This window comes from Phallusia mammillata, chromosome 3 (assembly GCF_965637545.1).
Source record: "Phallusia mammillata chromosome 3, kaPhaMamm4.hap1.1, whole genome shotgun sequence".
NCBI classification, from domain to species: domain Eukaryota; kingdom Metazoa; phylum Chordata; class Ascidiacea; order Phlebobranchia; family Ascidiidae; genus Phallusia; species Phallusia mammillata.
In genome coordinates this window covers 12620262-12638200 of record NC_137254.1, presented here as the reverse complement: position 1 = coordinate 12638200, position 17939 = coordinate 12620262, and the positions used below count along the sequence as shown (strand labels likewise).

General features: G+C 37.2%; 1 protein-coding gene, 1 long non-coding RNA gene and 1 pseudogene across 2 annotated transcripts; all 3 read left to right on the top strand.

Moving 5' to 3' along the window:
- The first annotated feature begins 2332 nt into the window (after positions 1 to 2332).
- LOC145218350 (uncharacterized) lies at positions 2333 to 4283 on the top strand. Its single transcript, XM_080085758.1, has one exon. The coding sequence runs from the start codon at positions 2807 to 2809 to the stop codon at positions 3551 to 3553; it is 747 nt and encodes a 248-aa protein (XP_079941884.1). The 5' UTR covers positions 2333 to 2806; the 3' UTR covers positions 3554 to 4283.
- A 2289-nt stretch (positions 4284 to 6572) lies between these two features.
- On the top strand, positions 6573 to 17682 carry LOC145218357 (uncharacterized; annotated as a pseudogene).
- On the top strand, positions 8091 to 11054 carry LOC145218356 (uncharacterized). The gene is made up of 7 exons (XR_013857577.1): positions 8091 to 9009; positions 9166 to 9266; positions 9544 to 9633; positions 9716 to 9819; positions 9985 to 10124; positions 10379 to 10482; positions 10900 to 11054. It is a non-coding gene; the product is annotated as an uncharacterized LOC145218356 (long non-coding RNA).
- Positions 17683 to 17939: the final 257 nt, after the last annotated feature.

Sequence of the window (17939 nt, the reverse complement as noted above, 5' to 3'; positions counted from 1 at the left end):
GACATCGAAACGTTGGCATATTAAAATAAAAACTGCCGGAACAGCTAAAATTTTACAAATAATGACAAATAACTTTTACATTTTACAAATAGCAGAAAATGTGTAAAAATTGTATTGCACTACTTAAAACTAATAATAAAATATACTTCCAGAAGTGACTAAATACAGTCTTCGCATATAAGATTATAAACCAAAACGTTAGAGAAAACTTTATTTAATTGATTGATACTTGTTTATATGTTCAGGATGGGCATATTATAACATTCGAGCTTGACGTTAAACAAATAGCAGTATAGGAAGGACTAAGTAATTTGTGTTGATAATAATTTTTTTTCAAGGCCGATTGTTCTCGCTAATAGCTGTTTGGTTCTATGTATTCCCTTTTATCTTTCTCCATCCGGTTCGATGCTACTTTTGTGGTTTGTCCAGTTACTTTTGTGGTTGTCCAGTTTGCATCTACAAAAACAGTTAAATATCATTGATTTGTGCGTTGGGCGTTTGAAAGCGATTTTTACAATTACTGAAATTTTAGTGGAAGCTTTCGAAGCGAACATTCTATTCCATTGCTGTTCGTTAATTGCTAAGAATGTAAGGGTGTAGATTCACCAGAAACGCCCATTAAAAGCCATTTTCTTTTTGACTTTATTCCCTAATTTGGTCGACTATTTCACATACTTTTTGTCTATATTAAGGCTTATCACTATTATGTGTTCTTCTTTACTCTATTCGACCCGTTTAAAGCCGAAACTAGTACCGAATTCCAACACGAGATTGCCATTTACATTTTTAAGGCCACAGGTACTACAGGGTTACTTGAAGGGGGACACGAGGCCAAAAAGTTACTTTTAGGGGACCACGGTCCACGAAAGGTTGGGAACCACTGGCCTATCGCATCTTAAAGTTGCATTGTTTGGACAATAGCCGAATGGCCGGTTAATTGGTCATGCGTTTAAAAGTGGCGAGCATTTGTCAAACCTGCTGCTATGCATCAGTGTTCAGTGAATTTTATTCCATTGTTGTTTATGGATCGCCTAGATTAGAATCAATATCGGCAGGGTAAAATGAATAAAAGATTTTATCCTTACAGCATTATCACATCTTCTGTAAGGTAAAACGCAAAAATATGAGATTTACAGTATGATTGGAGGAACAAAGTAAATTTGTTTGTATTGCATTTGTGTAGAATCCGACGCCAGATCAACGCTCTAAATTAGATAAATGCGATAACATCAGTTCATGTCAAAGCTTACATATAGCCAGGCTATTATGGAAGGCCTCCGGCGAAATGCTGAACTAAAGCAGAAACATTTGACCTGTCAGGCCAACGCTGTGTGTTAGCATTTTTTCTCACATGGCTCGTGTCTGCGTAATTGTGACGACACTACGTACTGACGTTACTTCACCGATGATCAAGTTATACGCATCGACGCACACAGTCATAGCCTCAGGCATTCTAGGCTTTGTGCTAATACGAGTCTGATGTTTTGTCTGAAAACTATCGGCATATTTGTAGGCAAGAAAAGAGTTTTATCTGCTGAATGATATTTTTAACAACAACAAACAGTTTTTTTAATGTTTTATGCAGAAACACTATGTAGCATTTAACTCGTTCCTGAATGGGTTCTTGGTGATTTTAAAATAAATTCATATGAAAACGTACAAAATCTGGAGATGGCAGCTGTACAACTAATTATTTTCTAAAGTTTTTCATGTATGCGCGACCACATGTCATGGTAGCCCAGTTGAAGGATTTTCAGTAGCATTGTAAAGTTAGTGAGCTATTGATTTTGTTCGTTTAAGAACTTGAGCGAGCATATCAGGTACGCATGAAAATGAAATTTTTGCACAGCTGACTGACATATTGCGAAGCCAGTTAGCTTATAGTTGCAGACAAAAAGTTTTCAAATGATGCAAGCGACGCAAGAATTATTATTGCACAAATCAAATATGGGTACTTGTAAATTGTTCTGATTCGTTTTAATTTGAAAAAAAACATTCAGATTCAGATTTTTGCCTTCAATTAAACTGTTTGTCCCAAACCACTTTGAATTATTGCACTACATTAAGTTTAACCTATTCTACTATAATTTTATGGATAAAAGTTAATAACCATAAATAAGCTGTTGCTGCCAGGCATAGTATCAAGTCTATAGAGCTCTTCTGGCAAAAGAGCTCTATAGAGTTAATAACCATGTTGCAATAACTTTTCTTTAATGGAATAAAATGTGTCATAGCCTTGACGTCGACCACTTACCGCGCAAGTAAGAACTAATATTTACGCGGAGATTAATTTATATCTGCTCCATTACCTTTATGTTTTATGTGATGGAATTAACGCTGCAAAAACGGTTTAGTAATTTTGCCAGTGGAATATTTCTGTTTGTCCCAGTTTGTGACCAATACAAATGACGTTTGTAATCGGACATGTTAGAAGAAAAATTGTTGCACAGTTGGCTCCCACATTGCGAAGCCAGTTAATATAGGTATTTAGCATGTTACTGCAGCCGAGAGTTAGACATCAAATAGTTAAACGCATGTGCTGTGTTTCTCTATTTTAATGCAATTTTAGGTGATAAGTATTGTAGCGCACACAAACTTTAGTTTTGCAAATCTGACTGCTTTACCTGAAGGCTAAAGGTGTTCGTTTTAATTTGGACTTTGTAATTATGTTAATCAGCGTTACGAATCATGAGATGTTCTTATTTGTTCAACGTAGCATTCTTGGCTGTGGAACATATCTCACACCAAAAAGAAATTCCATCGAGGTGATGTATGCGAAAAAATAATGTGGAAGTTTTAAAAACACATGATGAAGCACACCAATCAAAAAACCCATCGATGTGATGTTTGTGAGAAAACATTTAGCCTACGTGGAAATTTGAAAAGACACATAGTAAAACATACCAATGTGAAACCCCAACAGTGTGATGTTTGTGAAAAAGGATTTAGCCAAAGTGATAGTTTGAGAAGGCACATGTTGACACATACCAATGAGAAACCCCATCAATGTCTCATTTGCGAGAAAAGGTTCGGTCTTAGTGAACATTTGAAACAACACATGTTGACACACAACAGTGAGAAATCTCATCGATGTGATGTTTGTGAAAAAACATTCAGTCAACTTGGAACTTTAAAAACACACATGCTGACACACACAAAAGAGAAACTTCATCGGTGTGATGTTTGCGAAAAACGATTTAGCCGAGGTACAGATTTAAAATTTCACATGATTATTCACACCAATAGGAAACCACATCGATGTGCTATTTGTGGTAAAACATTTCGCCGCGTTGGAGATTTAAGAAGTCACATGTTGATACACACCAATGAGAAAGTTCATCGATGTGTTGTTTGTGAGAAAAGATTTACCTGGGCTGGAAATTTAAAAAGACACATGCTGACACACACAAAAGAGAAACGCCATCGATGTGTTGTTTGTGAAAAAAGATTTACCTGGGCTGGAAATTTAAAAAGACACATGTTGACACACCTAAAAAGAAACCCAGTTGATGCGATGTTTGTGGAAAAAGATTTAGTCGAGTTGGCTATTTAAACACACACACCAATGAGAAACCTCGTCGATGTGATGTTTGTGAAAAAACTTTTGTCCAGATTGGAAAATTGAAAAACCACATGTTCACTCACACCAAAAAGTAGCCTTATCATTGTGATGTATGTGTGAAAAACATTGCCCTGATTGGAAATTGTTGATTCAAACCAATGAGAAACATGTTGACTCAAACCAATGAGAAAACACAATTTAATGTTGGTGAAAGAGGCTATTGTGGAAATTTTTGAAGATACGTGTCGACACACACTAAAGAGAAACGCCATCGATGTGATGTTCGTGGGAAAAATATTTGTCCAGATTTAAACATTAAAAATCCACATGTTCACTCAGACCAAAGAGAAAACCCATCATTGTGATGTTTGTGAAAAAAAATTGTCCTAAGCGGTTGTAGGTACGAGATGAAGTACCCGGCCGGCGTCACGCGCGATTGTCATGACAACGTGTTTGTCTGTGATGCGGGAAATCACGGAGTTTTGCAGTTTAATTCTGATTGCGAGTTAACCAAGCGTGACCACGAGCTACGGCGACCCCCAGCGAAGTTTCCGAAACTTTCGTAAAAAAACATGTTTTTTGTTTTTCGCCCAAAGTGTTATTGAGTTTGCTTTTACATTCCTTAGTTCCGCTTAAAGTCTCTCTTTTTCTTGTTGCTTTCGTCAGTTGCAGTTTTCGCGTTTATTTGACATTTCGTGTTAACTTCTATTTTACATTACAGGACTTTTGTGTCGACCTCTGTTGTTTAAAGCTAATAAACATTATTACGTTTATGTAGTCAATTACTGCAGTTACAAACCCAATTACCAGAAAAAAACGCTTCTTTATTCTTAAGTGTTCAAACCAACAAAGGTCCTTTTGAAAAACAAACGCAAGATTAGCAAGAAATCGTTCCAGAAGAGTTGAAGACGTCTCTTGTTTGCTCACATTGCAGATATATGCCATTCCTTACGATAACGCTCAAGCCAAGATGAAGGGACTTTGACCGCCACCACGCACAGTGCTGCTGAACAAAAGCGTCGCACCAGACGGGCATTTGCCTTTTAACATAGTTGACCCAGAAACTTTGTTCCGAATATTTCTCAAAGCGATGACTTGACCAGCTCTTATCGAATATTCTTTGGTGGATTTTTTATGATATGTATTATTTTGATTCACTCTAACATTCAGCAATGACATGTTTCTAGTAACAATGGTATAGTATGACTGTCTATAAAACTAAAAAAATGATACAACGTACATTTTTGAATGCGGAATTTGTATACTGTGTCCGATTCGCATGAGCATCAAGCACCGGTTTATTTTAAAAAATATACAAGGAGGGTACGGGTACCACATAGGTCAAATTCATTTTTGTAAACGAATATTTTGGGGTCTCGATTGGTTGATGCTTATGATATTTGGGTTCTATTTATACATTCAAAAATACTTCATTTAAACATGAAGGACACCAATATAATGCAACATTTAGCTATGAGATGTTTTAAAGCTTTTTAGTCAAAATAAGTCATAAAATATGCGTCTACATGAATATAGTGCTTAAAAAGCAGGTAACATTTTGACAGAAGAAGTGGCGACTGTTGTGCACTCACCCGTAACTAAAAGAAAAACAGATGCACAGTCCACAAGATTGCAAGTACGAGTGTTGGACACCCATCTCATTCGTGTGGGCAACAGTGTAGTAATGCATATAGTCATTTGATTGTCAGCCATGCAAGCAGAAAACATATTTCATGACACAGAGGTTTGTCTTTGCTTCAGAGCGGGGTAGTAATAATTCATTGAAGAATTCAGGGTGTTATATAGATTTTTTAGGTTTATATCAAGACAATAATGCCGCGGTGTATGTAAATTTGATACTTCACGTTAAACTCAGTATATTTGTGTAACATATGAGGCGTGTGTTAGTTTACAATTACTTTATGGTAACGCGACAAAAAGAAAAACCAATGGGACGTTTGCTGCAGGTCCCATTTATTGTTCGTCTGTTTCTATTAAATGTAGTCTTAAATTTTTTTACAACGAGCAAAAAAATATTATTAAATAAAAATTACTCTACTCTTTGTGTATGTTAAGAAGAGGTGAGATTGCTTCGGCTTGTTGTTTGTTTGTTTGAAACAACAATTTTAGTGAAAACATAATTTTAGTAATAATTGATATTTCGTAATTCCTGTTCAGCAATTCAACAAAGACGTCAATGATCATGTGATTTTAATTTTAGGCGAGAAGTGTTTAATGCACAAGTTTTTGAACGTACAAGTTTCATGAACGCACAAGTTTTAAAATCTGTGATGGCGTTTTTTGAAGCGCTGACCACAGAAAAGTATTGGGAGTTTGTAAAACCACTCTTCGCATTATGTTTTTTGCTTTCAAAAGTGATTACATGTTTAAGAAAAATATTGTTACGTATTGCATTGAACTTTTTGTTTTCCTTCAAAAATATTTTGCTAAGTCACGTGCCACCAGATTGGAAATTTCCCCTTGTAATCCGCGCAAATTTAGTCTTTTACGTGTAATCCGCGCAAAAAAATGTTGTCCGCGCAACTTAGCACAGCTTACGTAGGCAACCATAATAAACTTTTTTTAAAATTTTATATTTTCGTTTTACAATGAAGTGCTATGTCGTCACAAGCCTTACTTCGCGAACAATCCACGTAAATCAGTCAAGCACATCGAAACTTACCGATCGTCACGCTTGAAATAACATTTCTATTTTGCTAACGCAGTCGTTAAAAGTACATTTATCTGTATTTTTAGTACATAGTTTGACTAATAAAGTGACTGTCGGCTGGGCATGTTACATAAAACAATGTTTTCTGTATGACAAATAATTGAAAACAGTTAAGAGCAGTTTGGCAATCCAAAACTATCCTCATAAAACAAATCAGCAAAATGTTTGAATCGTTATGAAAAAGAAAAATTGTTGAATCTAGCAGAATAGCTGCGTGCGCAATAGAACAAAAGTGAAGATTCGTCGTGTTTATTGCTTTATTTAGTTGTTCTTTTTTTCGGCTGCATAGTCCTGCAGTCGTTACATACAAATTGCGTTAATCGTTAAATCCACCTGTCAATCAAAAGTCTATCGATCCGCGCAGAAAATTGTAATTCCGCGCAACAATCCGCGCAATTATTTTGACGAAAAAAATATCCTCCGCGCAAAAACAAAACTTTCCAATCTGGACGTGCCATACAGGCCGAATGTCAAAATCCCGACAGACAAAAATTAAAATAACGATAGGTAAATATTAAATTCCGATAATCACTGGAATCCAATCGACGATGATTGATATTCCGATATTAGCGAGTTAAACACCACCCACCAACGAACGAGTTAGTTTACTAGCTAAATGAATCTTGTCAGTTCCCAATCTTTTAAAATCACACTGGTTTTATAGACTTTTCTTTGTACATCCGGTAAATTTGTGCAAGTCATCTCGCTACAATCGAGACAGGGCCTCAGAGTATGTATCGTCGGAGAGACGGGCAGGTTTCACGACGCGCCTGAAGGAACAGCAAAGATACGTAACAAAGGGATGTCAGGAAATCGGCCATGTTGCTGTAATTGCACAGGGACAGGGTACAGAAAATGCTGGTTTTTAGAATCTGAAACTCACGCGCCAAACGATAAACATAAAAACAAATGTTCTAATGCCGATCAGCTATCGGTCGCTTTTACACCCCATAAACACGGAATTTATCTACGTTATCGCCGTTTTTTTCCTTGTTTTTCACCCTCTTGGTGTTATAACAACGACTGTGTTGGGTAGCTGACATTAACCTCTTGTAGGACGTCAACACGTCTGATGACTTGTATTTATTCTATTTGAATAAGGTGACATAACTAAGTAAGGTAATTGGATTGAAAATGAATATGAGTGAGATTTTGTTACCTGGAAGTACTGAGAGTTTACAAACTTCCTCACATCAGATGTTTTCTACCACACAAAAGTCTGAAGAAAGTATTCACAGTGGGGTTGAAAACAGTCATCTACCTATTCCAATTCTCAAAAAAGAAACAAAATTAAATAAACTGAAGAACTTTGGGTCAAAAGTCATCTTAGGAAGAAACAAGGTGGAACCTTTATTTTATGAAAATCGGCCAACATCAGCACCAGTTTCCTCATCAGTTGGTGGATTTACTCTGCAAAATAGCCCGAAAACGGCTATAGATGAACTTCGTCATCAGCAATTTTATCACAAACTAAAAAAAACCTCCCCTGTTCAATCCACCAACAAGCCTAAGGAGCAATCAGCACTGATTAAAGAAAAAGAGCCTGACTTGACACAAACTGATGTGTTTCATGAAACAGCATATATTCCATATGAGTATGCTCATGCCATGATTAGTAGAATTGTTGATGATATGAAAAGCATGAAACTGAATCATCTCTCAATTGTTGCTAAAATTGAAAATCAGTACCAATCGATTGAAAATGAAACTCAGACCCAGTTTGAGACATTTCTTCATACATTCATCATCATCATCATCATTTTATTTTCAGTTGCGTACGCGGTTATTGCATGCAAATAAAATATAATAGGCAAGCAACTGGTGGATGGCGAAGGGACCATATAGGTCATCGAGTCAGCCACCCGTGTACAGAAATAATGATAAATAGGCAAAAAGGAAAAAAGATAGTCACACAGCAGGAGTCTTTTGATAATTAAAACTAGAGCAGTGTGCACAGTTTACAGTAATGCAAATGATGTACTGTATTGGTCTTGTAAATGTTATCATACATTACACGTGGTTGCTAGGGAACTGGCGGGAGGAATACAAGCGAAAGGTACACAGCATTGGAAAGTAACGTGAAAAATAATGCGGATAAGAAGTATGGCACACATGTAAAAACTTACCAGGTCAGATACATATCCAAAAGGCTTTTTTTGTATAATTTGCTAAACAAGCGAAGAGGGTTGTTTTTTATGTAATGAGGAATGGAATTCCATAATTTTGGGCCTTGGTAAATAGATGCTGTCTGGGATTTTGTTGAGGACATTCGTTTGATGAAAAAGTGGTTAGTGGCAGACTGACGTGTTATATGATTATGAATTGAACTAATGGTGTAGACAGGAGGCAGTAGCTTATTGTGAACTTTGAACATAAATTTTTCTAGTTCAAAATTGTACATGTCAGGAATTTTAAGAATTTGACTTTTCGAATATACATGATTTAAGTTTTCTCTGTATGATACGTTTGCTAAATTTCGGACAGCCTTATTGTGAAGAACATTTAGATGATGTAGAGTTTGGGATGTAGCCGTGCCCCAGCTCAGAATGCCATAAGTCAAATGACTTGCGACAAGAGCTGAATAAACAGGCTTTAATGAAGTTGATGGCAAATATTTTTTAAGCGTAAATAGCATACCTGACCCGGAGGCTAGCTTTTTTGCAAGTTATGCAACATGTTGTTTCCAAGAGAGTTTGTCATCTATGATCATTCCGAGGTATTTAGTATGGGACACTTGGTTTAGTTTCTGTTGACCACAACTTACGCTAAAGCATTTTTGTGAGATTGATTTTTGAGGGAAAATTATAAAATTAGTTTTTAAAGTATTAATGGTAAGCTTGTTTGAAGACATCCATTGGCTTATTTTGTTTAGTTGCTGGTTTACTTCAACCTCTAATATTTGGACGTTTTTGTTGGACATGAAGAGAGCTGTGTCATCCGCAAATAAGTTTGTTTTGAAGTTGGTAATGGAAGGTAAGTCATTTATATAAATGAGAAATAGAATTGGAGAAAGAACTGAGCCCTGCGGGACGCCACAAACAATGTCCTGATATTGAGACTGTGTTGAATTTAACATTACAAATTGTTTACGACCGGTCAAAAACGAAGTGAGAAGTTTCAATGGAATGCCTCTAATTCCATGTTTTTCAAGCTTACCAAGAAGAATTTGGTGGTCAACGGTGTCAAATGCTTTTTTGAGATCCAGAAATATTGCACATGTTGTCTTCTTTACACTATTTTGCATTAAAAGGTAGTCGTATAATTCTAGAAGCGAAAGTGTTGTTGAGAAACTTGTTCTAAACCCAGCTTGATTATCTGTGATGATATTGAATTTATTTAGGTAAGAATTTAGATTTTTTTTCAAAAGTTTTTCAAATATCTTCGAGAAATGTGGAAGGATTGATATTGGTATGTAATTGCAGAAAAGTTGATGGTCCCCACTTTTGAAAATTGGAATCACTTTAGCAATTTTCATGTCATCTGGAAATACACCTGTACTTATACAAAGGTTGTAGATTTCAGTAAGGTATGCAGATATTATTGGACAACTAACTTTGATTAAATTTAAGGGAATGTCGAAGGTGTCTTTAGAGGAGTTATTTTTAAGATTGTTTATTGTGCTTTCCATCTCATAGTTATCAATAAGGTGTAGGTACATGGAATGATTGAAGGTGCTGGTGATATATTTTAGAGGTGAATGATTTGATGCTGGAATGGATTGAGCAAGCTTCAGACCAATTGTGGAAAAGTACTTGTTGAAGTTGTTGGCAACTGTTAGGGGATGAGAAGTTGTGGTGGGATCGGAATTTGATGTTTTCATGGAAGAGATGGGTGGGGATGATTTCCTTTTGTTTAGTATATCCCCAATTACCTTCCACATCTTTTTTGGGTTGCCAGAGTTACTTTGTAAAATACTTGCATAGTAGTTGATTTTGGCGTTCTTTTTTATATGAGTTAATGTGTTATTGTATTTTTTGTATTTATTATATGCCGCAATGGTCCGTTTTTTAATAGCTTTGCGGTATAGTTTGTTTTTAGTTTTTATGGACTTTATAATGCTGTTTGTAATCCAAGGCTTTTTGTAGAATTTTTGATGAGATCTAGAGAGTTTAACAAGAGGAGCATGTTTATACAGGACTGATATGAAGATGTCATTAAATTCGGAGAATAACTTGTTGGGATTATCGAGGTAGGAGCTGATATGATTAGACAATTTTAAATCTAAATCTGCTAAAAACTGACTTTTATCTATTAAATTAAATTTACGTATCCAGACTTGGGTCTGGGTGTGTGATTTGTGTCCTTTTAGAAGCATAAATGTTGGTAAGTGATCGCTGATGTCAAACGTTATAGTGCCTGCTAGGGAGAGTGCAGGGTTGCTGTTCGTGTATATATGATCAAGAAGGGATGGTTGTTGATTGGGCATAAATCTGGTCGGAGTGTCAATTAGGGAATGATTTCCAGATGCTTGTAAGCTTTGAATGTAGTTATGTGTAAGAGGGGTGTTGTTAAGTAGGTTAATATTAAAATCTCCACAAATGTAATATGTTTCTTTGTTTGTGTTCATTTTATCAATGGCTGTAGTCATTGAATTTTGAAATTGCAGAATATTGTGGGATGGATGAGAGTAAATGACGCCTATTATGACATGTTTGGATTTATTAGCCTGGATTTCTACCCATAAATCTTCTGTATTTGGATGGTGCAATTGAAGGTCAGAACGTGGATTAAATGGGACTGAATCATTGATGTAAAGGCCAACACCACCAGCATGAGTGGAAGAGTCAGTTGCAAGGAAGTTGTAGCCAGGCATGTTAATTAGGTTATGTTTGTTTACTGTGAGCTTTGTTTCCGAAATGGCTATAATGTCCGGTTTGCAGTTAATGGTATGAATTAGCTCAATTACTTTTCCCAAGTTCTTGTGCAGGCTTCTTGTGTTAAGATGTACTAGGGATAACTGGTTTGATCCTATTAACAGGTGTTTGAATTCTGCTGGACTGTATTGCTGACTGTGGGCTACTGAGGAAAATGTATCATTGTCCAAATGACTCACCATTGGAAGTAGTTGGAATGTTTTGTTCTAATGATAAACACTGGAAATAAGTGCCATTTATGTGGGGAGTAGCTAAATCCCAAGGCATGGGAAGGCAGACAAGTTATGGAAGGAGGTAAGCTTTTTGTTGAGTTTGTTTGAACAAACCTTTGGCTGATTAAAGAATATGGGCTAGTGTAAACATAGGTGTATATTATATCCACAGTATAGGTAGGCAAAGGAAATAAGTTAGTAATTAAAGAACACATTATGTAAAGCATAAAAATAAATAAACATACTGATATTGATTCTTTATGTACTTTCAGGGATGATGATGTTGTGTGTGATAAGATCCTTTTCACTGTGGATGCTGATGGTAGGGCTTGTTTCATTTTTCCTGAGTAGAATTGTTCCATTTCTAGTCCATAACATTACATTACAAGCAAAGCATCAGTCAAAAATTGATTCTTTTCACCATGTGATTAGTATTTTAAAGTCACGATTAGTTTCCCCAAGTCAAAGTTGATGGCCTGAAGTTGAAAAATAAACAGCTATTACAAGAAAAAACATCATCTTTGAAAGCTAAAAAAGAAGCAGCCCAAAAATTTTTTTTCATGCCACTTGTAAATGATAAAAAAGAGGTACCTGGGGTTGTGGAAGAAACTGATGAACAAGGGGAAAAGATTGCTGATGACTTACAACAAACAGAAAAGTTATTACAACCAATCGCAGAGCAAAATGATGAAGCTGATGCAATCGTCAAACCTTTGAAAACAAATGCATCTGGAAAAATATTACCAGGTGACTTCACTGCACACCAAAAGGACCAGTCAGGTTTAGATGAGCAATTTGAAGCTCTGAAACCCATGGACGAAGTTAACAGACAAGTGGATATTGTTGAGGACACGATAGATGTTGATTCTATACTTAAATCTGATGATGTAACACAGTTTCTAGATGAAACAGAAGATGACATCATGAAACCATCATCAGAAGATTCAAATTATGATTCAGAGAAAACTTCAGAGGGTTTTATATCTATGAAAACAGCGGTTGCTGCTGTTGCACTAATGATTGGCGGAGATTACGAATCTGCAGCAGCGGCTAACTTATCAGAAAAAGATGTCTCGAATGTTAAAATGAAAAGACCCAAAACAGCAGAAAAACGTGGGGTAGACCAGCAACTGCAAAAAAGTCGCAAAATGCTGGTCGAGTTAAAGAAACAGAACGATGCATATTCCAAACAAATACAGTATCTCGAACGGCAAATTAACTCTGTTGGTCCAATAACAGGAAGTTCGGCTGGTGGTGTTGACAAAGACAAAAAGAGAAAGGAAAAGCAAGTTAAGGATTTGGAAAAAAAGCTTGAGTTCGAAATCAAAAAGCTGGAAAAAATGAAAATGTCCAACACTGATTTACAAGGCAACTTACAAGCATCCTCTAAGGCAGTGGTTCTTAACCTTTTTTCCTTGTTGCACCCCTTTCAAATCACCAACCAATTTTCGCACCCCCTTCTGTAAGTGCTTAAATAACAAACACAATGTAATTTAATTTTTACTCAAGTAACTGATAGCACAGTAACACAATACCAAAGAAAAGAAATTGCAAAGGAAAGAACGAAATTACAGTAATACATTTTTGTGTCTCAGTGACTCTTTTGTTGTTGCTTCCCATTTATAATGAAATCAAATCTTGGAGTCTTGGTACAAAGTGCTACTCGCATGTCGTGCTGTGGGTCCAAACGATTTCTGTTTTTTGTTTTAATGTGAAGCATGCAAGAAAATCCTGTTTCAGACAAATAACTTGTTGCGAAAGGCACCAACACAGTAAGAGCCTTTTTTGCTAAAGCATGATATGTTTCTAATTGAGAGGCCCAAAAGTGCTCCAGGCTATTATCGGAAAAATCCATTTGAATGGCAGTATTGCTTCTCATGTCAATGAGATCTTCAATAAATTCGCTATTGTCATCAATATTTTCCAAATTCAGCTTGAAATGATGACGGATCCAGTAGTCACAGGTTTGTAACTCTCCACACGAGAAGTAGCCATCAAACGCAGTACTAAGCGTTTGCAAATGTTCAGCAATTGTTGAAAGAAGGTCTGGATGCAAGGAATCACTTTCCTGCAGTGTTTCTTGAAGGGAAGGAAAATTTACCAAGTTTCCTTTCTTTACTCGTCTAATCCACAGCTGAAGCTTTTCTTTAAATGCAGACAGCTTCTCACATGCATGAATTACGCTGATTCCCTGTCCCTGTAAAGAGCGGTTGAGCTCATTAAGTGCTGTGAAAACATCAGCCAAATAAGCAAGGTTTTGAATAAATTTAGGTTCTTGAAAATATTTAGCCATTTCATTTCCTACTTTGCAGAGGAACTCCTTAATTTCATCTCGCAATTCAAACAGACGAGTCAGCACACGACCACGCGACAGCCACCTTACTTCGGTGTGAAATAAAAGCACGGTATGTTCCTTACCCAACTCCTCACAAAACAATTGAAACAGTCGGTGATTCAGTGCACGCCCACGAATCGTGTTCACAACCTTCACGCAAATTCGCAAAGCATTGTTTAGTTCCATGGGCAATGTTTTTGATGCAAGAGCGTGCCGATGAAGAAAGCAATGGGTAATTTTCAGGTTGGGAATTTCTTTTTTTAGTAATGCACCAAATCCTGATCGGTTGCCCAACAAATACGTCTTTGGCTCGCGATGTAGTTTTCAATGGTTGACAAAACAAAAAGCTCTCTTCAATTTCCTTGTTTTTCACATATCGGACTACCCCTATTAGCTGACTACAGTTTGACACGTCAGTGGATTCATCAACCTGCAGTGAAATCTTTACTGGACTCGCTTTTATGTCAGCAACAACCTGCTCCAGGATATCTTTACTCATATCAATGATTCGATTGTGGATAACATCATTAGATAAAGATACTTGCTGCAGCTTTTTTGCAGCTTCCTTCCCAAGAACAATATCTGCCATTTTAAGAATACATGGCTTGATCAATTCTTCCCAAACCGTATGGGGCTTCTTTGACTTAGCAATTTGGTATGCAGCTTCATAAGAAGCTCTCAATAAGGGTTTCTCTGATGGTGAAAATCCATACATAGGTAATGTTCCGGCGCGATCAAATCTAGCTCTCTTGCTTTGCAATGTCGCGATGTCATTTCCTGCATTCCTCCCACCATGTCTGTTCTTGCAATGTTCATCAAGTTTCGATGGCTTCAAGTTTGCATTTGAGAACATAGTGCCGCACAGGACACACTGCGGACGTTGTGTACCATCTTTTTCGGTGATAAATGTAAAGCCATACTGAACATAGGCATCATTCCACTTTCGCTTTTTGGACATGTTGAAAACAAAGTTTGGTAATATTAACGTTTGGTCCAAATCAAAAATTCTAACCAGCCCTTTTTAAAAATTAAGTCTGCAACATATAAAATAGGCAGTCTTGTACGCGTCACTGAAATAAATTGCTGAAGTTAAACTTAAAACTGTGCTTTAACTGTCATTGCAACATGCCGACCGTTGGAGCAGTTTCGCGTTTTTCTCTCGACAACTGAACCTATCACACCACAGTACGGACTATAGACAACACTTCCGTTATTTATACACAAGCCTGTCAAGACATACTTTCGCATTCATTTTTACCTCATCAACACAAAAAAGTTGCGTTTGCTACAGCTTGATTAGCAGCAAGAAACTCACATAAACAAAGGACAATTGATCTCGTCTGTGACGTTACAGAGAAAATGCAACAATCACCAAGTTGAAAATCAAAACGTCAAACCAAATTTAACTCAGATATCCTGACTGGAGATTTCCGATGAAGAGAAATAATTGGCTAAATAGATGATCAACTTGTGAGTGTCAACAAAGAGTTGACGCCATTACTGTTTTAACGTACAACACTGATGATGGGTTTTTGTATTTATATAGAATAGACCTAACCAACCTTACTGATTCAGCATCCCCGCACCCCCTTGGAACAGTTCTCGCACCCCTTGGGGGTGCGTGCACCCCAGGTTAAGAACCCCTGCTCTAAGGAATTGGCTGACCTGAAAAAAAAACTTACAGCCCAAGAGCAGGAATGTGCACATCTTCGCGAATCTGCTGGTGCTGGAGTGGTGGCACTACAGCAGGTGCCCGTATTACAAAGCGAATTCAAAGATTTGACAAATATGAACAAAGTCCTGACAGAAAACTATAACTCCGAAAGAATCTTAAGAAAAAAGTACCACAACATGGTTGAAGACATGAAAGGAAAAATTCGCGTGTATTGCCGTGTACGTCCGTTGAGTTCCACTGAAAAGCAAAACAAAAGCGCTGTGTTTTCCCCTGATGATTACACGGTAACAGTCGAGCAAGCCCGGGGAGATCTGAAAGAGTTTCAATTTGATCAAATATTTCCAGAGTCGAATAGTCAACAAGACATTTTCGAGGACACAAACAGTCTGGTCCAGTCAGCGGTCGACGGATACAACGTGTGTATATTTGCATACGGGGAAACGGGCTCTGGAAAAACGTACACCATGATTGGCGACAAGGAACAAAAAAATCTTGGTATTGCTCCTCGAGCATTCAGAAGAATTTTTGATCTGATAAAAGCGAACCAACAGAAGTTTAATTTTCAGATTTCCTGCTACATGCTTGAATTGTACAACGAAAAACTGATAGATCTCTTGGGTAAAAGTCAAAAGTCCGACTGGACATAAAAAAAGACAAGGGGATGGTATTTGTCCAAGGATGCAGTTGAAACAGCTGAATCTGCCGATGGTTTATACGAAATTTTTTCGAAAGGATCTGAAAGTCGTCATATTGCTTCGACAAACATGAACAGTGCAAGCTCTAGATCCCATCTTGTCATCGGAGTTGTAATCGAAAGTACAAACTTGGCAACTGGAGCTGTAACACGTGGAAAGTTGAGCTTGGTTGATTTGGCCGGGAGAGAACGTGTAGGTAAAACCGGAGCCACTGCCACTCAGCTTAAAGAGGCAAATTCTATCAACAAATCTCTCTCAGCTTTGGGAGACGTGATTTCTGCCTTGTCGAGTGAACAAGGGTTTATTCCCTACAGAAACAACAAACTTACCATGCTGATGCAGGATTCCCTCGGTGGAAACGCAAAGACACTTATGTTTGTGAACGTTTCACCTGCTGACTACAATTGTGCGGAGAGCGCAATTTCCCTGACTTACGCATCGCGAGTAAAACTAATTACCAATGATGCCAGCAAAAATGCCGAAACGCGTGAGGTTGTCAGACTGAAACAAATTATTGCCAAACTGAAAGCTGGAGAGTCGGTTGATGATGTCGACAGTTAAATCTGTGCCAATGCATCATTTTCAAAGTTTTTATCTGTGTACAGCCATATATAACACTGCAGTTGTTTTTTTAGGTTTTTTGCTCTCTCACTTGCAGTCACACCGCGTAGTTATTACTGTGCTTGTGTACAATTTAGACCATTCTAAAGCTAGACTCAAGGAAGATTTCTACGCTGTTATATTTGTCAACGCACAAACGTGTCATTCATTTCATTCTTCAACAAAATGTGTTGAACTTTTTGAAAACAATATATTTGAAGAGGTTACACCATATCACTGAATTACTCAATTTTTCAAAAAGTTGTTGTATTTAATATTTGAGTTGTTTTACAAATCTCCTATTTCTTGCAAGGTCTGGTCCATGTCTTCACAAATTGCTTTGATCTTGCACTTTTCCGAATAAAGACAATCTGCGATTTTAGACAAAAAAAAAACTTGTACTTACTTGCCGGATTCTATTTGAATAAGAAAATATGTATTTTTGCTTCAAGGTTATGTGAACTGATTGTTACCTAAAAGAAAATATTATGGAAAAGTACGAAAAAGTGAAGGTTGTTGGAAAGGGAGCAAAATATCTAGGGGGTGCTGCAACTCCGCAGCCCCCTCGCACGAGCCGCCCCTGGTAGAGCTACTGACACAGGACCTCACAACACACCGGTTTGGGAATTTTTGAATCAGCAATTATTGTCACCGTAAACGCCTGTGGAAATTCCAAAACCGGCGTGTTGTGAGTTCGGAAGAGCTACTATACCATAACTCACTTTCGATAGGTGGCGCAGGAGCTAAATTATTTATTTAGCGGCTAAATGGGGGTAGGGTGGGGAAGTAAGGTTTTGAAATTTTACATTAATAAGTAAATGTTTGGGTTAGTTTCATTGAATTTTTGATGATAATACCTAACCCCAACAGCCCTAACCGTAGGCATATTTTGAGATATACCGTTTTCAATCCGATCTGCTTACCATTGAGTTCTTTTGCTGGATAACGAACGCCCGTATTGTGTATTTGAAGCGCGTGGTAGACTTTATCCAAAACATTACATCACAACAGCACCTGACCAAACATTATTTTTACCGAGGGAGAATGCAGCGAACTATACTATGCAATTTACTCTCGTGGGCTCCTCTCTGTACTTTGCTCACTCTTTGCCTTAAGGGTTATTTGTATTCCTGCGTAGTTTAATTACATTCCTTAGTTCCGCTTAAAGTCTCTCTTTTTCTTGTTGCTTTCGTCAGTTGCAGTTTTCGCGTTTACTTGACATTTTGTGTTAACTTCTATGTTTCGTTACAGGAAT